The sequence below is a fragment of the Mus caroli genome, chromosome 11 (assembly GCF_900094665.2).
Source record: "Mus caroli chromosome 11, CAROLI_EIJ_v1.1, whole genome shotgun sequence".
NCBI lineage: Eukaryota > Metazoa > Chordata > Mammalia > Rodentia > Muridae > Mus > Mus caroli.
In genome coordinates this window covers 27,467,774-27,495,380 of record NC_034580.1, presented here as the reverse complement: position 1 = coordinate 27,495,380, position 27,607 = coordinate 27,467,774, and the positions used below count along the sequence as shown (strand labels likewise).

Genomic DNA, 27,607 nt, shown 5'->3' with positions numbered 1-27,607 from the left:
CCCAGCACCCACATGGCAACTCACAACTCTCCAGTCCAAGGGGATCCAAAGCCTTCTTCTGGCCTCTGGGGCCACTATATACACACTGTACACACACGGTGAACAGTATGCATGCAAGCAAAACACTCATATGCATAAGATAAAAATAAGCAAAATCTTAAAAAAAAATAAGAAATTTCAGCATAGGTACCTTGCATGGGAGGACAACACTTCTGCCAGAAGATAATGACTAATAAATGAAAATCTCAGTGCCAGGCTTGGGAAACCTCCCTATGAGTTACTGATCAGTGATACCCTAGAGGTCCATTAAAAAATACAGACCATTGTCACTGCTCTTGAGTTGTCCACCATAACTAGAGAGTAAACTTTATTGCTGAAGAGACAACATACTGGCTAGTTTTCCTAGTACTAGAAGGTGCAGTGAAGGTTGATGGGAGAAAAAGCCATCAATGGTATCACATTGCAGTGAGCCTTGGATGCTACTGTATTAACCTATCAGATAGCATGTGCTCACTAGTGCTCAGTAGTAGGGAGAAAAAGCCATCAATGGTATCACATTGCAGTGAGCCTTGGATGCTACTGTATCACCTATCAGATAGCATGTGCTCACTAGTGCTCAGTAGTAGCACAAGGGTGAGGGGTAACTAACTCCTTTTGGATTGGATTGGATGTTTTCTGCACAGGAGGGAATTCATGCCAGGTACTGTTTATGGCTTAGGTCCTAGGCACAAGGGGTAACCTACTGTTGTTGTCTTCCTAAGTGTTGTTAAACTGCCTCTCAAAAGTTTGTTTCTTTACATGAATTAGTGTTGCCCTCAACCTAGCCAAAGACGCTTGGCTCTGCAGTGGGCAGTAGTCAATGCAGAGACTCCTAACTGGTCACAGAAGGGAGAACAAGTGACTATTGAGTGTTTACTCCTAAATGGGAAATCTAACAATCTGTTCTCACAAGTCTCAGGAAATAGCCCAGAAGAGGGGGCAGAAGAATGTAAGAGCATAAGGGGAAGAACACCGGAAATGCTGTCTCCTAGGCATGATATGGCCACTGTACTCATGGACTCACTACAGCTGTGGTCACCTGCTTATGATCAAGCCAACAAGATCAGACAGCAATTCCAGCAGACAGTACAGAATGGACTTTGTGGGTGACAAAAAATGAAAAAAGAAAGAAAAAAAAGAGGGAAGGACATAAAGTGAGGAGGGGGATTTGGTGGGGATGCCTGGGGAAAGCTGGGTGGGTATGATCAAGATATGCTGTTTACATTTGTGAAATTGTAGAAAATAAATAAGACACTCTATTTTAAAAACTTGAAATAGTCAATGTATCTTCCCCATGAAATGTTAAAACATAAAACTTTATTTTAATCTTACTATATTCTTAAACCTCAAGTTATTCAAGTCAGTTGGGGATGTGATTCCTTTGTAGTTATTATTCTAAAACTATGAGAGGCTGAAGTTGGATTAGAAACTCCGTAAACAGCGGTTGAGAAATTGAGGACATAGAAAAGAAGCTCTGCACATCTCAGCACACAAAGGGCTTTGGATTTCCTATAAAGGACAGTAACATGATCAGCATTGTAGTACTGCACTTAGGCACTCTGCAGCAGTCATTTCATTTACTCCTCAGTTCTATAAAATTCTGCACTTTTGATTCCATTTAGCAGGTTAGAAAACTGAGAATTAGGAAATTTATATCATTTGTCCAAGGTTACTCAACTATTAATAGGAAACAGAGCACATTAATTCTAACTTAAACACTTAGACACTAGAACTCTCTCTCTCTTTTACATTAACTCAAAGCTCCTGGAGTATTTCAGCTGAAGATCTTTATAGTTCATATGCTAACAATACAGGAACTTTGCCTGTTTAACTATACCAGCTCGTAATGGTCGAGGAACACCACCAACAAATATTGTTTTCCGTGGGTCAAGTGGCTGTGAGCCATCCATCACAAAGTCACTGTCACTGAGATTCCAGGGCCGGATCTGCACCTACAGAGTGTGTAAATAAAGATGCTCACATCAAGAAAAGTTCAAAATTGTTGCCAAGTATTTTACAATCTCCCCATCTTATCATAGATCAATAGAGCTGTAAGACCAAAAGGCTTAGAAACAGCTCTCCCTGTCTTTCATTTCAAAGTAAGAATATCCCATGAAGTATTTACTTACTATAAGCCAAATCCTTAACACATTACACATCCTTAATTACCTACAAGTTAATTATCTGTTTTTCAGGTTACCCAGCCTTACAGGATATATATAATTTAAATTTAAATAAAATAGGACTCAGGGTATTTCCAGGCAATGCAGACTTACTGTTGATACTAACGATTCTATTACATTGTTTCAAAACTATTTCTAAGTAAAAATATTGCTAATATTTGCAAACATTCTTAAAAGATTTATTTATTTTTATTTATTTGGGTGCTGGAAAATGAACCCAGGTCCTCTGCAAGGGCAGCAAGTGCTCTTAACCACTGAGCAGTATTATGTTGATAAACACTTTAGTGTCCATTAGCCTAATCAAGAATAATACGCCAGGCCTGGTGTTGCAAGCCTGTACATCCTCTGTACCAGTTTGACTTCTCCAGTTACTGTGTCTGATTGTATTTAGCAATAAAGTCTTGCCATCAAGTTTTTGTGGGTAGCCAAGAACAATGATAATAGCCTATATTATATTACTCAAATAGGTGGAGGGAGGTTATCCCACACCTGGCATTGGGCTTTTGTCAGATAACCTATGACTTCAAGTAGGAGCATTGTCCCTCTATGTAATGTAGCTCTAATTCCCTCCTTCTCACTATGTCTGTCACATATATATGTCTATAGAATAGTTTCAAAACTATTTCAAAGTAAAAATATTGCTAATATTTGCAAAAACATGTTCAAAGTTTCATTTAAATGCTTTAATTTATTTCTCAATAAATAATTTAATAAATTAATTTTAATTCTAAAAATGTATTTAAAGATTTATTTCCATGTTTCCATATGGTTTTTCAAATACCCTCAGTGTTAGCCTCCTCTAACCCCTCCTCTGCCTCTTCCCCACAATCCCCAATCTTCTTCTGCAATTATACCTTCCCACTTATAGCCTAAAAGGTACTTTGTAGGCTGCTGGGGAAGAAAAATGTTAACAGTCTTACCCAGCTGTGAACCCTGTGAGCTATAATAACAACCAGCCTGCCAGATTTGTCCATTGGTACAGTAGTGGCAAAAATGTTATGGAGTAACCAACAGCCTTCTATTGGAAATATGGCCCACTTTATGGTACCATTACCTGGACCAAGCTGGGTAGGTCATTGGCTATAAGAGGACAACCTACTATGATTTTGCTAAAGGTATATAGTATTAAACTCCCTTCTAAATATTTATCCTTACACCTATAGATTAAGCATATCTCACTGCTCATTTGAGAAGCTTTATACAGTAGATAGTGGTTAGCAGTAGTTGGTGGTTAATACAGAGATTCACAATTGTTCAAAGTGCTGTGAATATGTGACTGTGAAGTGTTCAGGTAATGGGACATCTATCTTACATGTCCTTACCCTCAAAAGGTTCAGGAAGAGGGAGTAGAAAGACTAGAAGAGCTGAGGTTGAGAAGGATGCTGAAAAAATAGTGTCTTTACCAAATCACAGCAGCTGTGGTTGCCTGCATAAGATAAGCCAGGCCCTGCTCCAATGAGAGATGTTCATAGGGCCCCATTCGTAATGCTTTTGGTAGGTATTGGCTGACCATGCTCTAGAGGATGGCTCTACAGCCATGCACACATACATAGACAGCACTAATTAGACTCAGTAAGTTAATAGAAGAAAAAGAAGAGGAAGATGAAGAGGGGGAGAAAGAAGAAGAGATAATGTAGTTGGGAGAAAGATGTATTGGAAGGATGTTTTCTAAAAGCTGGAGGGGGGTTGGTATACCTTGTATTCATGTATGAAATTACCAAAGAACACATAATAAAACCTGTTATATTCAATTTCAAACACATAAATTTAAGTAGAAATCATAAGAAGTTTTCACATAAAGCAGGTGAGTGGAGGCATACATGCACAAAAGGCAATTTTATGCTAAACTATACTCACTGGTTTATCCTTGATGGTTGGACTTGATACACACAGGTAAAGTTTTCCATCTTCTTCAATACATGCATCAATGAGAGCCTGAACAGAACTTTCATCTTGAAACAGCAGGAATGCATAGCCTGGGAAGGAAGAAACAATACAAGACTTAAATGCTTTTCTATCTTTGTCATACATAGGATAAAAAGCTTAGATTAAAATTAAGGAAGGGAAAAAGAATAGAAAATATGAAAAATTAAAACAACATTCCTACTAAAAGTTTGAACACATCAATACCTCATTTGAGTAGAATCTTTAGTAGAATATAATTTTTAGTAGAATCTTAATAGGTCACAGAAACATACACTGTGTGTGTGTATGTGTGTATGTGTGTGTGCCTGAGAGAGAGAGAGAGAGAGAGAGAGAGAGAGAGAGAGAGAGAGAGAGAGAGAGAGAGAGGCACAAAGGTCAAGGGTTAACTTGCAGGAGCTGGTTCTCCTTATTTACCACATGGGTCCAGGAGGACAGAACACTGGTTGTCAGGTATGGCAAAAGTACTAATCCTTCTCACCAGCTCTACTTGGTAGCATCTGGAAACATCTTGTAATGTGTAATTAAAATTGAATTAATAGTATATTAGGTAGAATATTTAAAAACACACTTAGAAAAATATAAATTTAACAACAAAAGCTTGTGAAGTCAAAGTAAACATTCATGAAAACGCTCCAAATTAGACAATCTGAGAATAAAATGTACTTTAATATTGGAATCTCAAGAATTACCTTTTGGTGGAAAATAAGATTTGCTCTCTGCCTTATGAGGCCAATCCACAATCAAAGGGCCAAAGCGACGGAAACTAGCTGTGATCTCATCTAATGAAAAACAACAAAAAAGTAGTATTAATTTTAGATGTTTTTTTATAATATAAAATCACTTTACTGTAATGAAGTCACAAATAAAATAGCCTGTAGCTAGAATAATGTGGACACTCAAACAAGTATGTGCCCAGTCCCCAAGTCTACCCAAGTGTCTCAGTGAGTGCCTGAGCAGTCAGAACACACATGCTCAAGCTGTAGGGCTTCACCTGGAGCTTCACATTTTCACTGTCAATCTCATTTTTATATACTTTTATATACTATACATTTTTATATACCCGACACAAAAAAAGAGAACAATGACAGGTAAAACCAGACCACAATTAGCTTTCTATCTCTCATCATGACTCATGCTCCCTCCTTCCTCATGACCTCATCACTACCCTTTTGTGTTCTCCTTTTAAAACAAATCTATCCAACAACAGTATGAACAGCTCCTGCATTGCTTCACGTACACATCACACTCAGGACTTGGCACATCTGCCTTCAACGCCTTCCTCTTCCTCTTTCTCCCTCTAGTTAGATACATAAATGAATCAACTCATCCATCCACAATCTTTTACTAACATTATGCTTTATAATTCCCAAATGCTACCATTGTTATCAGCTCAAAGCAAGGTTGCTTTCTTTTATAACTCTATATGTAGCTTCCATATTCAAGTAATCAATACTGATTCAATTATTCTCCAGTGCTGAAACTCTATCTGATCAAGAATCCCATCCAGAGCATATGTTGTATGAGAGTCACTTCTCTGAAGTGCGAGCCCTTCTTAGCTCTCTACATTCATTCTATATAGCCTTGGTTCTTAACCTGTGGGCCTTGGCCCCTTTGAGGGTCAAATAGCCCTTTCATAGAACATCTGCATATCTGATATTTATATTACATAACAGTAGCAAAATTAGTTATTAAGTGGCAATGAAAATAATTTTATGATGGGGTTATCACAACATAAGGAACTGTATTAAGGGGTCACAGCACTGGAAGGTTGAGAACCACTGTTCTATAGTATGCTGCTATAGACTAAATGTACACTCAATCTTGTAAATCTTTATGCTAAAATCAGATCCCCAATGTAAGAGAATTTAGAGGAGGAGTCTTAGGTAGTTGACTGGGTTATGGAGGTAGAAGCCTCATTAAGAGTATGCCACTTCTATCATGTGGACTTACAATGATGACTATTATAAAAAATTTGATCAGGCAAGGAGTTGCCTAATGCTTTGACCTTGAAGCTTCCCAAAATCTAGAACTATGAAAAGTTCTTGTGTTGATAAGCACTCTGGTCTATGGTATTTGCATCTAGCAGTGTCTTCATTTGGGTTTGTATTCTGCTTCCTCATGACCACTGTCATGCTATATATCCCAAACACAAATGATGCTGTGTCACATCATCATTAATTAGACACAATGATCTTGGTCACTGGCTTCTGCCTGGCTTCTCTACCAAGAAACCATTTTCCTCTCTGTATCTGACTTGCACTTTACAAGGAATACTGTGTTACTTATCAGCATCCTGCTGCATTAGTCATGGTACCTCTTAGAAGGTGCCCACTGATAGATCGGGAACCACCAGGGCTGCCAAATGTTGATGATCTGTTGCCACTGTTCCTTCTACATTTGCTCATCAATATTGCACAGTATGGAAGAGCTCTCTTTCTCTTCTAGTTGTTTATTATATCTGTCCACACTTACTTTACTTAACAAGTTAAAACATTCCAATTCCCTCTTTAATTATTTTCATATTCTATCTATCTATCTATCTATCTATCTATCTATCTATCTATCTATCTATCTATCATCCACTCACCTAACCATTCCTCCCTCTGTCTCCTTTCTCCTTTTCTGGGTGGACCAGTGGGAGCTCCAAGGATGTTCTGACCTTTCCCTGTCATTTGCACTGCCATACTTTGTGGCACAGGAAAATATTCCATATCTTGTCTTACCTCACCTCTAGAATCATGTCAACCTTTAGAATGCTTTTTTAAAAATGTAGTCTGGGTTCCTTTTAACAGCAAAAAGGAAATCCCATATGCTCTATATAATCTATATAATAGAGGGTATTCATTATTTCCAAGTCTTCTTCAGTAGACAAAGCTAGGAAATAAATGAATATACATGCAAACAAATGTGCTTATAACTATTTTTATACCTATGTATAATAAAAGTAACATATTTTGATATTTCCAACGCAACTCCAATCTTTTGTGGTTTTCCTAGCCTTATTCCTTCCTTCTCTTGTTTTAATCTCTCTCCAGCTGGGAAACATTGCAGTCTACTCTGCTCTACCAGTTCCTGCAGTACAATTTAGCTCGAATGAGATTGGCTTGCAGGAGATTGCTACTAGGCTAACTTGGGAGTTGTATGGTTCCTAAGTCACTTTTCCTGAGCAAGTTGAGTTAGATTGTGAGAGGAGAAGTAACCATAACCTGCACTAGGATGGGGAGAGCCTCTGCATGTGTGATGAGAAGCTGGAACCCTCTCAGCTCTAGTTTAAGATTAAATCAAAATGCAACAAGCAAGGCTCTCTTGCCAGAGAGGAGGAACCGGCCTTGAGGGCTCCTGCCCCCTCCCTGCCCCCACCTCAGGTGTTCACCATGTTTCCAGGACTACAAGCAGAGCAGCATTTCCACTTTCTTGCTTTAGGATCACTGTCACAGCATGCTACCTGACTTGCTTAGAGTGTCCAAGTACTAATGCTGGTTTTGTTCCTGTTTCAACTTTAAATGATCTGCTTCTCATCCTATATCCCACAGACATTCTGTAATTTTGTACTGCACAATTGTGTAGACTACAGTATTTTTCAAGCTCTGTATTCTGGGGGTGGTATGGAGAATGGAAGTGAATGAAACTAAAATTACAGCAATTTTATCAAGATATTTAACAAGCATGTTTGTTATAACTGTCAACCTTCTAGAAGTTTGATAAACTTGATCTCAGTCTAAGTGACAAATGACTAAATATTTTTCGATATTACAGACTTTTACAGAAATTGATTCTATTTTATAGAACATGAATTAGTCTATTTCCATTTCCTTGTATAGCTGGCTACTGACTCAAGTCTCAGTTCAGATAATGCTTTCTTAAAGTGAGTTTCCTTAGCCATTCAAACTAAGAAGAATCCTTGCACGTTAGACCCCATAAAACTGTTTGCTTTCCAACACTGTTCTCTGATACCTTCTCTTATGTTTACATATTTTTGATGCACTTTCCCCCATTAGAATATAGATTCTACAAACAGGGTTTCTCTATCTTATTTACTTCTATAAATAAGCTGAAGAACAGTGCCACTGTTTAAAGAATATATAAATGTTTGCTGAATGAATATATATATGTATGAATTTTTAAATCACTTTTAAGATTCTTTCTTGTAGTACAACTACAGACTACATTTTTAAGAAGTTCAAGTTTAATCTAAAATTTAAAAATTTGAAGCAATGGAAAATAGAAAAGAAATAAAAAAACAATAACAATAAAATAGGAGAAAATAAAATATGGCAGTTAAACCCATGTTGTCTACAATAGACTCCTTGGGGAATCTTCTCTGGGGTCTTCCCTCCTTCCCATTGAATTTGGCCCTCAGCTCATCCTCCTCCTTCTGCAGCTAATCTTACCATAGATGGTATCATGGTTTATTACCATAGGATGACAGGACAAGAGAACAAGCTGAGTGAGACTGAGCAGTCAGAGCCAGGTAAGACAGGGGCTGTGACAGCAAACCCTAGATACAACTTCCCCTTGGGCCACAGAGTGGCACGTGGCTCCAAATAGTCAGTCCTTTCTGAACATACCTTCATCAATATCAGGAGGCAATCCACCCACAAACACTTTGCGAGAGTATCGTTCCACTCTCTCCCCATTCTGGTGAGTGAAGCAGTGAGGTGACCCCAGACCACTATGAAGAGGTTGATCCCCACGGCCATCATCCAGGAATCCATCTTCCATCGGAAACAATGAAGACTGACCTGGAACAGAAAGCAGAACAGAAAGCTAATAGAAAAGACTCCTTGCCACTGACTATTACACACACCAAAGAAGACATGAGTTGATAGAACTGCTGCTTTTATTTGTTCACTACAGGATTACTTATGCTCTTGAATTATTATCAACTTAAGGTCTACTGCATCAGAGAGACTCTATGGTTAAACAGAGGGCTACTCAAGTATTTCCCAGGAATGCAGAAGCTTCAGGATGTGAACTGGAAGCCCTGTTAGAAGAGAGTACTCTTTTGAAACCAGTTGGCAGCAGACTGCACTGCCTTGGCAAGTGCCCCATGGCAAACTATACAAGGACATGGAATATTAAATTTAGCTATAAAATGCTGGTCACATACATTTCTTTAATGGACCAAACTATGTAGTCTCTGCACACTTTCCTAAGAATGTATTTTAAATGAGCATGTCAATTTAAATGAGCACTCATTTTAATTTACCTTAACTAATAGGATATAATCAAAGCCCACTTAATGTTGGTACCCAATTCAGCTTCTAGGCTTACAGCATTTAAGATCTGAAGGCATGCGAAAGCTGATAATCATCAGCTTACCAAGGATGCTATCTGTTTTGAAAAACTATTCTAAAAACTGAAATTCCAATCATTTGGAATACATAAGAAAGTAGAAAGACTAGAAGCACCAATGTCGGTAAGTCTCCCCATACTCACCTGACAGGAAAATAGAAATGTCTATATTATAAGCAAAGCACAAAGGCAGATAGCTGCATCTCTCAACCTTTAGCCCTGCTCAGGCTTCTATCTACTTTTAGGTGTTCTCTAAGGAATGGTTAATGGTCCTCTTGAAATGATCCCAAGTCTCTTCCTTTATTGGGATGCTCACAAGCCCTTTGGTTGCCACAGTTGTAAGTCCCATTCCCAAGCATAGACAACAACAGTGTTTCTGCCACAAATGTATCCTATATGCTATTAGTAAATCATGATTCAAAATGGCTCTACAATTGGAGAGTACTTTCTGAATGACCTTTTTTTTTTTAATCACATTTTAAGTCTAAGTGACTTTATGGTCTTATAAAATAGCAAAAGTATTACATAGAAGAAAAGTAAGTTTAGCTAGGAATGTCTAAGAAACGAGTCTCTAATATCCCAATTTTTTCCTAAAGCATTTATAGAATTACTCATTTATCCAGTTCATATTTAAAACTAAATGCATGTATCATGTTTACTTAGTAAAACAAGCTCTTGTAAGTTACTTAAGTATAAATGACTTTCCAATTAATGAGATAATTTTTAGACAAGTCTAGCCTTTAAATATTCAAATCTTTAAAAAAATTCTTAATTTCTTCTAAGGAGTTAAAAAGGCAAATCTTTAGCTATAAGTAAGCTAACTATCTAATATAGGGAATTTAAATTCACATTATCAAGCTCTTTAAGTCTCCTCAATTAGAATGTCTACATCTCCAACTACAACACAGAGACTCCATATAGGTTAAACCCAGCCACTTCCCTTCACTCCTTCCCCACAGCGATTATAATCTGGGTAAGCCCAATTCTCTCCATATAGAACCGATACATTCAAAAGTGAGAAACATTGATGTTACCTCTCCTTCGCCCATAAGTCCTTGCTGCATGTCAAATGAGAAGAAAAAACAAAACAAACAAACAAAAACAACCTTTCAAACATTGTCAAAGAATCCACTGAGATTTCATCTATGAGCTTTTGAAATGGAAAGATGGCCATATTCTTTATATTTCCTGGTCTAGGTATCAAAAATCAAGAAATTAGATGGTGGTGGTCATGCATTTTTAAAAAGAACTTCAAAGACACTATAAATCTTTACTAAACCTCACTTGTTTTAAAGAAAACCATTGGCTATAGTCAGCATCCAAGAACCAAGATAATATGAAGCTAAGGCTGTGTGTGACATGATCTACACCAAGTGCCACTATGTTCATTATATCTTCTCTCAGATTTCTATGCTAACAATTTAGTAAACATATCAATATTGAATTCATGACTTTTCACCATTACAGAATACATATTTACAGTATTTTTATGTTCATTCCAAATAGAAGAAGATCATAACTAATGAAAATTTTAGGCAATTTATATATTGGCCTCAGTCAAATAAACAAATGACTCACGACCAACAAAAAGAAACTTTCTACCCAGTCCCAAATGTTCAAAACTGAAAGTTTGGGATTCTCTCATCAAGTCAGTTGCAGTTCAAAGGAAGAGAAAAGGTAATTAATTGAATCCACAAGAAACAGCATCAACTTTAGACCAAGAATATCTGAGGAAATGTGCTCTCCCTGAAATAAACTGGCACTGAAGGCTTATCCCGTTCTAGGGCCTTGGCACGCTTCAATAATTCCTCACCCTGTGGTCTTGCTAAGCACAGTGAATCAAACAATCTAAAGCTTTGACCTCAAGGAACTAGTGATCACATATGCCACAGGGTCACATAGAATTTGTAATGATAATGAACTATGCCTATGGCTACAGATCTCTCTTTACTCACTTTCATTTTCCATGGTTTCATTTGCCAATGGTACATCTCAATTTGAAAATATCAAATGGAAAAAAAATCCAGAAATACAATTGATGATAAGTTCTGAGTAGCATTATGCAAGCTGGTATGAATCATCTCTTTGTCCAATGTGTTTCTGTTCTGTGCTACCTGCCTGTTAGTCACTTCTGAGATATTTTGAGAGAGAGTATATTTATATAACCTCTATTATACAGTACATTTAAATTATTTTTCATTATTGTTGTTAATCTCTTACATACCTCATCTATAATTAAACTTCATTATAGGTGTGTGTGTGTGTGTGAATGTATGCATGTATGTATGTATGTATAGGAGAAAACACAGTATATAATACAACCATTAACCTTAGATGTCTCTGGGAACATAGCTTTACGGGTTATATAGCACATGCAACAGGGACAGAAGAGGAAAAAATGTCTTGAAGTAAAGTGGGTGGCAGGGATGGAACCTAGGTGGGATCTTAAAGAAAACCTGGAGGAGTATTAGGATTGCCATGCACAGGCAAGGGTGCTGCCATGTTCAGGCAAGGAATGTAGCATGAGTAAGGCCTGGCTGGGGACTGGGTTTGAATAGAACACTGAGGCAGACCCTTCAGATGTAACTCTAAAAACTGCCAGGACGTTCACTTCTAATCTTCTAGACTCAATACAAATCAGTTTAACTCAGAAGTACCAGGCAAATATTTTGCAAAATAAAATTAGTTTTCATACAAAAATACCTTTCTACATAGCACTGTAGTCCACTGAACTGCTGGGGTGAATGGCCTACAACAGCACTGAGACTTTCCTCCAGGAAAGTTTGATGGGTGCTCATTTTGGCAACGTCAAGGCTAGGAGGTCATGAGCTACTCTCCAACTTACCAGACAGGGGTTAGAAAGACAAGTGACATCACAAAAGTGGGAGTCTGCCTGAGAACATTCTATTTAGATAACCACTTTAAAGACAAAGCAGTTTGAGAAAAGAATGACTTGGGAATCTGAGTTCTATCTTTAAAATTAGGTTGATACTATATCCATTCCTGGGAAAACAGATATTTCTTTAAAAGAATGGCTTTTAAAAGCTACAAAGACAACAAGAAAACTCACATGGTTCTCATTAAAAAAAAAAATCAATAAAACCCAAAACCTTCATGAGTAGTAAGAACTCCAGATAAATAACTAAACTAAAGTATCCACAAAATCTTCACATGTGAATATTTAATTTATATACCACAAAATTAAGTAGTTAATGTGCAGGCATTTATGGTCAAGTTCTGGGATTAATGTTTGAAAGCTAATCAGACACCTTTTTTTCATATTAAGGGAAAAGTAGGCTGTAGGCTATATTTACAACTATACGAACTTAAAAAAAAAATCAAACAAAATTAGTGTAAACTAGTACTGAAAACTAATGACATTTGGAACTCAAAAATGAGAATGTACTTTTTTTTATTTCGACTTATATTTTGTACATGTGTGCATGTGAATTTTGACATATGACATATATGGAAAAGTAAGTAAACTGTACTTGATGAACATGCCTATAAAACCAGATCCATATAGTAACTGGATGCTAAATGTTGCCTCTTTACATAGATAAATAGCTAATGCTTCTTCCTCACTGACTCCAAGTCATGTCTGGAACACACATTGTGAAATACTTTCCTGGGGAAAATGTCACACAGATGTCTAACCTTATGATACAAAGTCTAACATATTTGATGTTTTGCAAACACTGAGTTAAGTGACAAGGGGGAACGTTCACAATGACAAACATGTTTTGGGAAAGTTCTCATTAAGTCAGCTGAAGTACTCTCTGCTAAGAATTTTCTTTTCCCCAAATTACTAAGGGGCTGACTGGTATGATTTTTTTTAGACACATGCTTGTATTGCTAAGTAAAAGCCTTCCCAGTCTCCATTAGAGTATAAATGAATGCTATTTGTGTGTCTCTACTTTTACTTTTATTGGGATTTGGGATTATAGAGTTGTTACTGCTTTAATGTTCAGAATTAACAAGAGTCAAGAATGGTAAAGCATGCTTGAAAAATTGTGGTCATAAATGTCCAACTTCTGGATCCATATTATTAATCTATTAATTAGTGCTTCATTTCTAAAGCACCTCTACAGGACTGCTTACAAATGGTTTTCATATAAAACTTATATTCAGTCAAATTTCCTCTAGTAAAATATTCCATTAGTCTGTGGGATAGAATTGCAAAAAAGGTACAGAATAATTGGTTTCTCTCTCTCTGCATGCCTTTCATTATAAAGCTGAGTTACTATCTGCTTCTTAATAAGCACCCTTTTATCCTCACTTGAAAGTATCCATTCTAGAATATATTTATGAAAAGAAAACATCCATTATGTGACCCTTTTAACATATACAAGTCTTACTGTATATATATGCCAGCACACACACACACGCATACATACACACAAAGATAAAATTCAAAGATCTGAAGCTTATAGTTATTAATCTGTTAACACTATGTCTACATCCAGTCCAACAAAGTTGCAAAAATTATACTTTAAGTGATTTTACAATTACAATCTAATTCAATAAATTCACTGTCAAAATTAATTTACACAGATAGCTAGTAATTTCCTATGTCACATTAGTTTCTTGGGACAGTAGCAGTCAAAGCTATACATTTTACAGCCTCCCTTTTCTGATAAGATTTCTGCCCACATTTCAGGCAAATAATCTTCCTGCTTCATTCTAAAAACCTATCATTAAGAGACATGTCTTTGACAGCCTTTACAAGATGGGTCTCAACACTCCTTCTCTGGAACATGTGAAGGCTTGATGCTTCTAAATGAACAGACATTATTAGAGGAAAGAACTATACAAGTGAGTCCAATCCCTAACACTCTGTTGTTGGTGTGGATTTCCTTGTGCTCAAAATTTATCTTTCAAACAGTTAATTCTAAAGGCTAAAATAGAGGAGAATAGAGAATTGAAAATTAAAATTAAAGGAAAAATGATAGAACACAAAAGGACAGACTTCTCTTTTTTAGCAGTGGTAGTAACTATTGGTTCTCTTTGACAAAATTAATCTTCAACACAGGGATGAGGACAACTAATCTTTCAGACAACATTTAACTTAGCGCTTATTCTCTAAGTCAGAGAAAAAAGCTTACTGCTAAGTCTGCTCATGTTTAGCACTTCTACTTAACCGAGAAACTAAGTTTCAAGCTTATGTTTCTGAACCATAAAATGTATGTGTTTATTACATAAAAATTTACTAGTAAAGACATTCACTGTGGGTTGAAATTTTCCCACACCCACATTTCTACACTGAAGTCTTACCTTGAAGGACTTTAGAATATGATGGCTTTTGGAGATATGGTCTTTAAAGAGATAAAGTTAAGTGAGGGCATTTGGTGACCTCATCCTACATGACCTCTGTCCTTCTAAGAAGAAAGCAGGATGCCGATGTATAAAAAGGTAGACCATGTAAGGAGAAACCATCTGCATACCAAGAATATGTCTCAGAGAAATAACTACTGAGCATTCCTTGATGTCAGACTTCTAGTCTCTAAACCCCCCACAAAATGACTTTTAGCCTCCACAAGTGTGGGGAATAACTAATGTTTAAGTCATATAAGTCTGTGTACTTATTACTGACCCTCAGCAAGCTAATACACTAACATGGCACTCAAAAAGTAGCTAGAAAGCTTGGGTTTTTAAATTCATTTAAACCCATGAATTCCCTCCAGGAAAAAAAAAAAAAACCTTCTATAATTAACACAGAAGCAAGGTGTGTAATAATATTCTGTAACAATATTACTGAGGTTTTAATTATTATTGGTTGAATTACACTAGCTTATCTTTGAAAAGTCACCAGTTCCTGAAGGTCACTTGATAGTATGAAAATTAGTTTAAAGCAAGGCAAAACAAGAAGTCATGGGATCTATGGATGAGTGAGCTCTTTTAGCATTGTGCATACAAATTCCAATGTTATTCACCCCAAACTGGAAAAGGATTCTGTCCCTCTTCTTTTTATTTTGTTAGGATTAAACCCATTACCCATCTAAAGTTCTGAGATTGCTTGACATTTTCAAAACAAGTAACATAATAAAAATCAGTGAAAATTAGAATGTTTGCATTGAAATGTGCAAAAGGAGGGGGTAAGTAGCTCTTATTTCCAATCCAAACAAAAGGGAAAGGCTCTGACTACTGACACTTGTGAGATAATGCTCTGGAAGATGTAGAAATACAGTGTTTCATAGACAGAATCACTTCCCATGGTTTTAAAAGTCAGAATAAACTATGATGGCTCCCTGCAGCATGTCTAGGCTTGGTGATAAGGTGACATGATATCAGGCTTTTATCATCCCTTTTGAAAGACAGTGGAAAGTTGAGGGAGCTACATTTAAAAGTAGTGGTTGCTAATCATTGGCACCAACAGCAGACGCCTCAGAAGGCAATTATCTGCTCTGGTGCTTTCTTAAGATGGCTGCGGCTAAGGATGGATGTGGCTTAGAAACTGCTGCTGGAAACGGGCAGCGGCTCCACTTAGGGATTCCTAAAACAGTGTTTGTGGAAGATGTAGATTTTTTCATGAAACAGTCTGGGAAAGAGACTGCAGATAAAGTGTTAAAGAAGCTGGATGAACAATACCATAAGTTTATGGAATTCAACCTTGCTCAAAAAAATAATAATAATAAGAGGCTAAAAGGTCAGATTCCTGAAATTAAACAGACTTTGGGAATTCTGAAACACATGCAGAAGAAAAAAAGAGTCCAATTCAATGGAGACCTGATTCTTACTGCCAGATAACCTGTACTGCAAAGCTTCAGTTCCTCCTACTGATAAAGTGAGCCTGTGGCTGGGGCTAATGTAATGCTTGAATATGATATTGATGAAGCTCAGGCATTGTTGGAAAAGAATTTATCAACTGCCACAAAAAAAAAAAAAATCTTGATTCTCTTGAAGAAGACCTTGACTTTCTTTGAGATCAGTTTACTACCACAGAAGTCAATATGGCCAGGGTTTATAACTGGAATGTTAAATGAAGAAACAAAGATGATTCTACCTAGAATAAAGCATAAAACTGGCAATTGAAAATGTGATTCAGGTTTCCAAACATGTTAAATAAGCCAAGGTTTAAAGATTGGTCTAACTTTCACTGATTTTTTTTCACAGCAAGATTAAATTTTAAAAACACCATTTTATTTATTTATGAAAAGAGTTACTTTCAAATATTTTATGAAATTAAGAATATTTTTTCATATTTCCCTAAAATATAATGCTGCTTTTGTTTTATTTTATCTGTTATAAGACAACTCCTAACTGAAATGGCCAAGAACTGTGAGGAATGCTATGGAAGCTGCTGAATGCTGGGCACCAGAGAAGTTTTCTTTTTCTTTAGTGATTGATGTTACTCTCACTTGATGTGGTAAACCTTTTAGAGGCAGGAAAGACAGACAGTTCTAATATTTGTAAGCTTGTTCTTCTTTAGTACTTAAAAGACATTATTATCTTTTGTGGCTGTTTTGTTCTGTAAATGGGTTTTCATGCATTTCTGCCTAACCAGTAGCTTTTATAATACTCTGAACTTTTCAGAAAATTGTTATTTGCTTTCCTACACAGTATGAGGGCTATTGACATACATAACATTTTGATCCCAAGTAAGTATAGTATGTCTGCAATGACAGTATAAGGGAGACTTGATCAATGTGAGAAAGCACTACCCATTCAAAACTGTAAGCTAAGCTAATTTTATATTATGTAACAGTTTTCTAAGGCATCTTGAACAGGAATAGTAACATAAATATAAATCTGCATTACTTGAAAAAAGTTGTAAGCTTTTTTTATTCATGATAAAATTTACATAGGATGGATATAATCTCTGGAAAGTCATTGGTACTGACTGTGGTAAAAGTACTTGGTGATATAGATTCTGGTAAAAACACATGCATGTTATTCCATCTCTGCGTAGTAAAAAGTATACTTGTACAATGTTTTGTACTTGTATTTCATGTTATTAAAACAGTGATGATCAAAAAAAGTAGCGGTTTGTGTTATTTATCTCAATAGCAAACAAACAAAACCCCGTGTTTACCCCAGGCAGATTTTACAGATTCATTTTAAATCCCTTGTTGTTGTTGCTCCCGTTTGTAAAATTTTAGTGTTATTATTCTTAGCTTAAAAAATGAATGATTTTAGTTTGACTTCATATGTGTTTGGTATGATGATAAGTGATTTAGCTATATTTATTTAATCTTCAACCCTGCGAGAAGGGAGGTTTCTGTAATTCTGAATTTTTCTTCATTAAGCACATTTACTTCCATATGTCAGATTTCCAAAATAAATACATCCAAAACCTAAGAACAAAGCTACCAATGCACCAGTGTTGTAAGATCAGTTTATTATAGAAGTAGTCTATTCACAACAGTGTTTCATAGACATGGCTGAAGGAATAGCCAACGCCTACACCTAAATCAGTGTGCTGGAGGTCTCACTGTCCTTTACTAAAAGCCTCTGATTTAAGCCTCTTTTAAAAATATTTTACTTTATATTTTAACTTTATGAATTATCTCTCCTGGCCCCACTTAAACAATCTTCTAGTATATTTGACTTTAATACTGGAGAATGAATGAGTCTGGCAGTTCTGCTATCTGGTCTAACCACAGGTTTCATTCTTCACTACAAATGAAGAGATCAGCATCTGGTCCTACTGGTTTCCTACTAAAAACTAACATTAGGTCACATTTGACCAATCCTAGTTTGTTGGGCCCTCTGAACCTGGATACTATACCTGAGTCTATGGCAATCATGACCTCACATGCTTGGGTCTGGCTTAAGGAGCCAGAGTTTATATATATATATATATATATATATATATATATATAAATTTTCATCTTTATATCTTTCAGTTTGAGATGATACTAACCCCAGTCAGTATACTTTTATAATAAATAAAAGCTCTATATAAAAAGCAATGAAAAGGAAGTATCTAGGCTCCCTCTATTGTCTATGAACCAATATAATTTCAAAACATAAATACTTGGGGGGGAAAGCTTATCCTTATTATTTTCCCTTCTGCCAAATAAGAGTCACTGAAAATTAACTATTCATGAAAAATAAATATTAATAGGAAAAAGAAAGGTATAACAAAAGAATTTTAAAAATTTAAATGTGTTGATCTGTAAGGAAAAGTCACTAGAGGGTTTTTCACACTTCACAAAGATGAATCCCAGAGGCAACTGAGCCAACTAAACAACTTCATGAAGTAAGTAACACAAATAAAAGACGACTATTGTGCCTGGGATCATTCAGTCATACCCCAAATCTCAACTCATTGTAATTTCCAGTGGTTGGACTTGAGTCTGGATCTAGTTTATAGGAAAAGGTAAACCTTGCTCTGTGGACGACGGGATGTCCTCCTCACGCCATCACCATTAGGTGGTAGGTTGGTAGGTTTTAGTGTAGATACTTTTGTGCCTACTATATTATATTATGAGTATATTATTATTGTTTCTGCTAGAATAGTACAGTAGCATTATTTTATAGATGATGATGAAAATCTTGATGATAGTAACAATGATGATAAATTTCTGGCACTGAGCATAAGGAGACCTGACTTTGATCAAAGAGTGAGGTTTTAATGCACTACATAGCTTCCAGAAATGCTGTGGGGCTCGGCACCTCTCACTCATCTGTTCTCTTGTTGATTTTTTGGAGGTGGCTAAGAAACCTATATTCTACATAGGTCACCATTTTCAAGTAGTAACCAAAAGGAGATCCAATTATAATAATTATTTTCAACCACTCGTTTACCATGTGAATCAGACAAGGTAGTTTTTGTTGTTTCTGTTTGCTTGATGAATGATGAGAATACAGCAAAGATAATTCTTGGACAGAGATATTAACAGAGATTTGAATTATCAGAAATTTTGGGGGAAAAACCCTCAGGAACTGGAAATATCGCTCAGTGGTTAAGGGTGATTCCTGCTCTTTCAGAGGACCAGAGTTCAGTTCCCAGAACCTACACAGCAGCTTACAACAGCCTATAACTTCAGCTCCAAAGAATCCAATGCCTTTTTTAGCTTCCACGGGAACCCACATACATGAGACATATATCCACACAAATACACATAATAAATCTTAACTATACACACACACACACACACACACACACACACACTAGCAAATAAAAAGATAAAAAAGATTTCTATATTCTATCTATTTATTCCACACTGTGATACCAAAAATACCTCTGTACTTTAAAGTTCTTTAATTCTGTGAGTAGTTGCCTTCCCTGTGACCTTTAACTTTTTTCTGGCATGCACACATAAAACAGGATTTGTGGGCACATTACTAGTGTTTGGGTCAGGGAAGGAGACTATGGAAGAACTACAAAGGCTAATACATCTTTCTTCATGCTCTCCATGATGGTAAATAATACATGACCTTCTCTTTGGAACATAAAACACTGTGTTTGGTGGGCTGCCTCTTTCAGGTTCTAAGTTTCTCGTTACCTTCTCTTTTCATTTGCTCTACAGAAGCTAACTAGCATTTGATGATGGTGGGCTGTCATGGGATTTACACTCACTCTCTTCATTAATTTCAGAATGGAGAATCAAGTGGCTCACAGTATTTTTAGAGAAAAGTTTCTATCACAATTTTGAGGGACAAAAGTTGTTAAAATAGGTGACTAACAGCAATCAATAAATGTCACTGCAGAGCAAATGAGTGCCACTTTTGCACTTGTTGAAGCACAAATACTATATTTTCTTAACCTAATACTCATTTCAGGTTTGTGCACTTCACTAAGGTAAATCAATTATCACTTACCATTAATAAGCAGAGAACTATCGGATCCTGGGTATGAATAGTTTAGACGACCTGAAGGTAAAAGAAGGCCGTTTGTTACTAATTTTTTTTTCATAGATAGTTTAAACTTATTCAATAACAGAACGGAGTTGGTGGCTTCTAATATGCAAATTATTTACAAATCTCCATTATAGGACATGAATTTGTTGTTCTAAGGAACATAGCTAATCAGAGGATGTGCCAAGCATTGATGTACCAAAGGGGAAGTCTGAAGGTGATAAAGTGTCTCTCATATTTAGTTACTCAAACATATGAACTAGCTAAGTAGTAAGGTCATTGTTGTTTCCAAATCACCACCCAAAATATGCTCCTGTACACCATATGTATGCCCTGTAAGTATGAAATATTTTTCATTTGTGTTGGTTGTTACTTTTTTTAAAGGATGCACTTAACTCCAAATTTTCCTATGTGGCTTTTTCCTTAGGAAAAAGGCTTTCATGGGTAAAGGCATGTAGGAGGCTTTAAATTTGGGTTTTGGGCCATGCAAAGTGAATATTCAATAAATGCCCTGGTCACTTGGCTTCCAAGCTTGAAATGGTTCATAAATTTTGAAGCTAAAATCACTATTCAAGCTATTCCCAAAAAAGAGCTTGTGAAAGCACTCACGGTACTGGAAGAACTTATCTCCCAGGCAGGGAAGGCAATGGAATTTCTCTGCCTTTAAGAAACTGTATTTTTGTTTGTTTTTTGAAGTACCTCTACATGTAAAGTGAGCTATCTAGACCACAAATCCTCATTGAATACACATTGTGTACACAATAAGTTACAAAATAAATATTGTTGTGGCAACATTTTTTAAGCCTCCATACCCCACGTATCCATTTTTACCAATCTTCAAAAACATGGTGGAGAGCCCTCAGCATGTTCAGCAAAGGTTGAAAAACCTGGCTGCTAATTCTCTACAATGATCAGGAGGAGCTGCCAGTATCTAACTGACTCTGAAGTACAAAGGTCCCTTTAGGAAATAGCACTGAGCTCTGGCCTCACGGAGCAGTGAGGCTTATGGGCTGTGGAAAAGCAGAGAAGAGGCAGAGACTCTGCCAAGCCTTCTCTAACTGCCAGCAAGTCTCTCCTCAATTCAGAGAACACTCTGGGAACCAGAGCTAATGTGGTCCCACCACTCCAACACCATGTACAAACAAGTCTTCAGAAGGAAGTTTCAATGTGAGACTCTTGCCTTTGAAAGGAACTCACAGAAATGCCCCATGTCACAAAAAGAGAAGAATCTGTAACTAACCTATATCCAACACCACAACTGGTTAAACTTTGCAACCAATTTAAAATCAAATAAAGGGGCTTTCCAAGATAAAATTAGCTGCTCTCATTATGATTTCAGCTTGTTGCTATTTAGGGAATGAGTGGAGAAATGGAGCTAAGGAAAAAGTGAAACCTGATTTTGATACTTCAATTTCTGACTAAATATTGTTTTGTTTCTTTACTGTTAATGTGCAGATCAAGTACTCAACTCTGGTAAATGCTACTGGAGCTGATTTAACTACAGCTTGGATTCTATTCCTGTCACAACATACTTAAAACAAACAAACAAAAAGACCTGAGATGTGTGAAACAGGAGCATGACATGAACCATTAAACCTCACCTGTTTTTTCTTAATGAAACATGTCTAGATTTTGTTGCTATGTAATCCTCTAAGGAAATGAGTTAACAGGAGCTATTAAAACCACTTTCTTTCATCATCAAACATTTTTTAAAAATATGAACTAAGAAGACAACACATAAATAAAAGCATTTATATTGATTAAAATTAAGGGCTGAGAAGAGTTGTCTTTGTAATTCTGAGGACATGCTCTAATTTCTTTGGAGCTGATACTGTAGTCAAAGCTGGGGCTGTTCCACATGAACCATAATGTCTCTTATTTTGGGCTAAGAAAGGCTACAAACAACAATGGGAATCCAAGTGACAGATTACCATGCTGGCTGGCCCAGGTGAACAAAGTTCAAATTTACCAGAAACATATCTTCAGGGTATTTTTGGAGGACAGAGAAATATTTTGATTTCACAGACACAAAAATTTGGCTCAGCTCAGGTATGTGCCTACTTTTAGGTGAGTGACATTTCACAGCTGGTCTGCTCCTTAGCCTTCTACCTTGCACCCAAGATACAACATGACACTTTTTGCCACTGTCAGCATAGTCCCGGCTGGAACACTGACTGTGAGCCTTTAACAGCTTTAACTTGCCTTCTGATAAGGTTTACTGCTAGGAGAGTATCCGCTTTGATCCTGAGAGGCCCATATACTATGCATGTGATATCCTACTAAAACAATCAAGAATTTTTCCTCTACTTTTAAAGAATCAGCAGTGACATTAAGAGATTTTTAAAAAAAGTTTCACAGTATTTTCCAATTCTGTAAATTCTTTCTATAATAAATATATAACAAATCTAAAAAGTCATTCATAATTATGGGTACTATCTCTCCTTCTCTGGAAATTCTCCTAAAGTGCCATCATACTATGGAGGACCTGAACCTTCTACAAGCTACCCCTAGTGTTTTTTTGTGCCTTCTGTCTTCTTTGCTCTCTGGATGCCAATACTGCTCATCGTCTTCCCTTTCCTATTCAGTGACTAAGATCCTGACTCGTCCATCCCATAGATCCACAGTGGGATTCATTGCATGCTCCTAGCCAAAGACTGGATATCATGTTAATGGGTCTCGGGACCTATCTGCCTATTTAAACAGTTCTTTTTTTTTTTTTTTAATTCATAGCAAAAGTTAGTTCCAGAGTAGTAGTACATTTGTTTTACGTGATGAATCTAAATAAGAATTTTATTAATACCAAAAAAAAAATCACAGATCACATTACTTTCATTCTTACTGTTCAGAGAAATGTATAACAATATGCATCCACATACACCTATTGATACTGAATCACAGTAGTTTCACTATCCTAAGATTTCTCTGTTCTGCCTATTCATTCTGTCCTATCACCTAAACTTCAGATCTTTTTTGCTAGTTTTATAGCTTTCCCTTTACTAGAGTATCAACTGGCTGAAACCAGAGAACCAAGCCTTATCAGACTGGCTTCCTTCATTTACTGCAGATTTATGGTTCTTCTATATCTTTTCTACAGCTCAACAGCTCATTTCTTTTAGTATAATATTACAGTTTGGTACAGTAGTATGGAACTACTAAAGGCTATTTTGAATACTTCTGAGTATGGCGGTTATTAGCTAATCTGTTAGAAACACCTTTGTGTTGGATTTTGTTAAGGAGACAAGCGTTTTGAGGAGCTTTTCCAAACATTTTCAGGGCTGTCTTTTTTCAAGACACTTTTCCCAAAACGGAAACCTCTTTTTATATTAGCTCTCTAAATCCTAGTCAAAGCAGTAGCCAGTCTTATGTAACCATTTCAGCTAGTAGATAAATTCTCTCATCTCTTTTATATAATGCTCTTTTGAACTAAAACATTTAAAAAAAACCAAACCTCTACATTTCCTGTTTGGGCACCAGAAAACAATGAGTTCATTGCACTGAACTTAAAACATAAGTATTTCATAATGAATAAAGGATAAAATAAAAAATAATTGAGATAGGTGAACATAAATATAATCCAGTGCTTGTGGTCTTTTTATCTACAGTTTTTTATTATTTAAATACAATATATATATATATATGTATATATATAACATATTAATAATATTGAGTATTTTGAGAATCAAATAATACATAAAAATTTTGTCCAAATTTTATATTTATATCTTTTCATACCCTAAAAATATCATTAATGAATATTTAATACTATCTATAACTGAGGATCCTATATCTAATGTTGAATACTAAATTGTTTCAAAACATATAAAATATTCTTGGGGCTATACAGAGAAACCCTGACTCGAAAAACCAAAAAAAAAAAAAAATTCTTGGGGAGTTAAGCATAGTAAAAGAGCATAAAATATTAAAAATGAATCATTAAGAAATATATTCAAGAGCTGGAGAGATGGCTCAGTAATTAAGAGCACTGACTGCTCTTCTGAAGGTCCTAAGTTCAAATCCCAGCAACCACATGGTGGCTTACAACCATCCGTAAAGAAATCTGATGCCCTATTCTTGTGTGTCTGAAGACAGCTACAGTGTACTTAAGATATAATAATAAATAAATCTTAAAAAAGAAATATATTCAAAAGCCCTTATATGATACCATCTGACACAGTGACAAAGTATTTAAAATGTGTTATATATCTGTGTATATTTTCTAACAACCAGTTTACTTAAAAAAGATCAGTGTTTCTCGGAGGGAAATTATTTTATCATTAAAGTATATTTTAAAAATTTCAAAATAGCAAAAACTCTTTGAAGTTAAACATTAAGAAAATGCTAATTTCAAGCAAAGTGAGAAAATTTATCAATAATATTTCCATGATGTTTGTAGAACATGATTTAAATATTTTCAACTGTTACTATTCAAGAAACAAAATAATAATTTTAAGATATATCTCGTTGTTATGTCTCCCTTTTCATTACTGATTTTATTAATTTGGATCTGTCTTTGTGCCCTCTGCTTAGTCTGGCTAAGGGTTTATCTATCTTGTTGATTTTTCTCAAAGAACCAGCTCTCGGTTTTGTTGATTCTTTGTATAGTTCTTTTTGTTTCTATCTGGTTGATTTCAGCCTTGAGTTTGGTTATTTCCTGCAATCTACTCCTCTTGGGTGTATTTGCTTCTTTTTGTTCTAGAGCTTTTGGGCTGTCAAGCTACTAGTGTAAGCTCTCTTCAGTTTCTTTTTGGAGAGTGCCTGCAGTCTTGCTGGGTTCATTTTTGATAACTTGTCTCTATATAAATATGTTTGTACATTTAAAGTTTAGTTCCTGAAGGAAAAAGGATGACATTAGGACTTTAAGCAAATGAACATATTTGATGGCTAAAATTCAATCCCTGAAGGCTTTTGCTATTGATTGTGTTGTAGACATAAAACCAAACCAAACCAAAACAAAACCCAGAACACCCTCTACCTGATCAGCACTCCTTCTCTTAAAGGACACTATCACCAGAGATGCAATGTGTCTCTGGAGACAGCTATGGCATTTGGAGCCAGAGTCTAGCACATCTCATACAGAAGCCGGAGGCTATATTTGTAGACACTATTCAACCTAGCCAAATATAGGCAACTGATACAGTATGACTCTGGGAAACATTACCAAATTCTACAGCTAGAAAAGGTCTGTGTACCAACTTGACAGTTCCATGCTGGGCATCTGCTAGTTGGAAAGAACCACTGTTTAGCAAATGGATAGACTTAATAGTAAGAAGAGTACAACAGTATGTACTATCATATTCTTTTAGGACTAAGCAAGTCCATCAAGGAGATAAGAGGCAGTGCTCTATTTTATTAGTAATAAATATACAGGTTACGTTCATAATTAGAACTTATTTTCCAAGGAGGAGCCAGATATTATCACTGCAGATGATTCATCAGGAAATGATATAATAAAAGCATATACTTCAAACACAAACAATGAAAACTATCAAGATTTCTACAGTGCCACTGGATATCATGCTATGACCTATTCTTCATAGTCAATTTGTGACATGGTACAAGTCAAATTCTATAAGAAATAACAGCTTTGCTGTGTAGAACATAACTATACAATCCTACGTATTATATTGGTCCTATACAATCCCAATTAGCATGACATTCTAAGTTATTCTTTTAATTGGCTCAAGCTAAATAACCTAGATACTCCAAAAGAAAAGAAGAGGGGTTTCAGTGACTCACACTAAAATTTCCTAACTTCCATACATATACACATATGCATATATGTTTGTATATGGACATACATTGTAGTAGTTGTTCAAGAAAAACTCTGAGAGTGCTAATTTTATTTAGTTCACATCTAAGTCAAAGCTATACTATCACAAATTCTGATTAAAGGTAACAAATGGCCTTTACATAATTTTGTTTTTAATCAACACTACCTGATACTTGTAGCAAGATGGTGCTATGGATACCTGGATAACATATAGCAAAGGCTAAAGGCTCATTATAAATTCACTGGTTATGATACCAACTTTGTATTTACACAAATGCTGAACTAATGTCAGTATAACCTAATGCAATGTACTTACTATGCTCTGTACCTTATGATAAGAAAATTGCTTAACAATCAAAGTCCATACCCTTACTTGGTCTCATGACCTACCTGTCCTAGAACCAACTGTTTATAGCATTTCTATGTAAAATCACAAAGGAAGAACTGCCACTGATACCAGCTACAGATTCTTGCTCTTTCTAAAGACCCATTTAAAACACTTTATACATAGAGTTAAGATGGATGTGGCCATTAATGTGAGAGTCAGGAAAAATCCTTACACTTGTGCTCTTTCCTATCTGTTCACAGAGCCATTTCCCTACCCTTACAAAATCCACCAGACATCCAGACCTGCTAACTCATCACCTCTATTTCTGGCCACTTCCCCTGTGGAATGCCCTCCTCTCTCTGAGCCCCAGTGTCTCACCACCCAAGTTCCACCTCCATTCCCTCTACCATCTCTTACCCTGCTGCTATAGGCAGCTCCTCATTGGCCTTATTTCCTATGGAAGTCTTCCCAATTTCATGGCAGCCATGCTCTGGTTCACTCTGTATGGTAGCACCTCTCATACAAGGTTACATATTGTCTCATACATATTGTCTTAGTTTCATTTCCTGCTGCTGTGATAAAATACCCCAGGCAGGAACTTAGGGAAGAAAGGTTTTATTTTGCTCATAATTCTAAATTACAATCCATCGTTGTGGGGAAATCGAGGCAGCAAGAACCTGAAGTACATCCATAGTCAAGAGCAGCCAGAGCAGGCTTCCTAATGCTCAGTTAACTCTCTCCTATTCACTTGGTTCAAGGCTCAGCCCATTAAAATGTTATCATTCAGGATATAGTCTTCCTATTTCAGTTAACTCAAGTAACAATCCTGCACAGGCCAAATTGAGGCTCATTGATCCTCCCTTCATAGTGATTCTAGTTGTGTTAAGTTGTCAATAAAAACTAACTGGGGGCGGGGGAGCAGAAGGGCAGAAGGGCAGAAGGTGGTGATGTCTCTTGCCTTAGAAGATACAGGGAAAAGGATAAAATCACAGTCTTGTAATTATTTCATATTGCTGAATATTAGGGACACAGAGATCCCTATTTCCATTTATAGGCATTGTGAGAGAGTCCTGAAATGAGCTCTGTAGAGTGATAACACCCCTCTACCCCTAGTGTGTAGTAGTAGTTCAGCAATTGACAGCAATTCCTTTCCTGTTTCCAACAACAAGCAAAGATAAGCAATGATTTTCCACCTTCACAAGAAAGGACCCCAGGCAGCTTCTTTTGTCTAGTAAGTAGTAAACTGGAATTTTGGAGTAGGCA

General features: G+C 36.2%; 1 protein-coding gene and 1 pseudogene across 4 annotated transcripts in view; one reads left to right on the top strand and one right to left on the bottom strand.

The window, feature by feature from the left end:
- Window positions 1–27,607, bottom strand: part of Cpeb4 (cytoplasmic polyadenylation element binding protein 4) — a 64,643-nt gene that overhangs the window by 6,391 nt on the left and 30,645 nt on the right. Inside the window, exons 3-8 of one of the 4 annotated variants that reach the window (XM_029483793.1) lie at window positions 20,211–20,261; window positions 10,478–10,501; window positions 8,717–8,890; window positions 4,838–4,927; window positions 4,080–4,198; window positions 1,877–1,991 (exon numbers count right to left, since the gene is read on the bottom strand). In XM_029483793.1, the coding sequence (XP_029339653.1) occupies window positions 1,877–1,991; window positions 4,080–4,198; window positions 4,838–4,927; window positions 8,717–8,890; window positions 10,478–10,501; window positions 20,211–20,261 (573 nt within the window). The remainder of the gene's footprint in view (window positions 1–1,876; window positions 1,992–4,079; window positions 4,199–4,837; window positions 4,928–8,716; window positions 8,891–10,477; window positions 10,502–20,210; window positions 20,262–27,607) is intronic. The other 3 variants (XM_029483794.1, XM_021178511.1, XM_029483795.1) reach the window with 3 other exon arrangements.
- LOC110306352 lies at window positions 15,864–16,462 on the top strand (annotated as a pseudogene).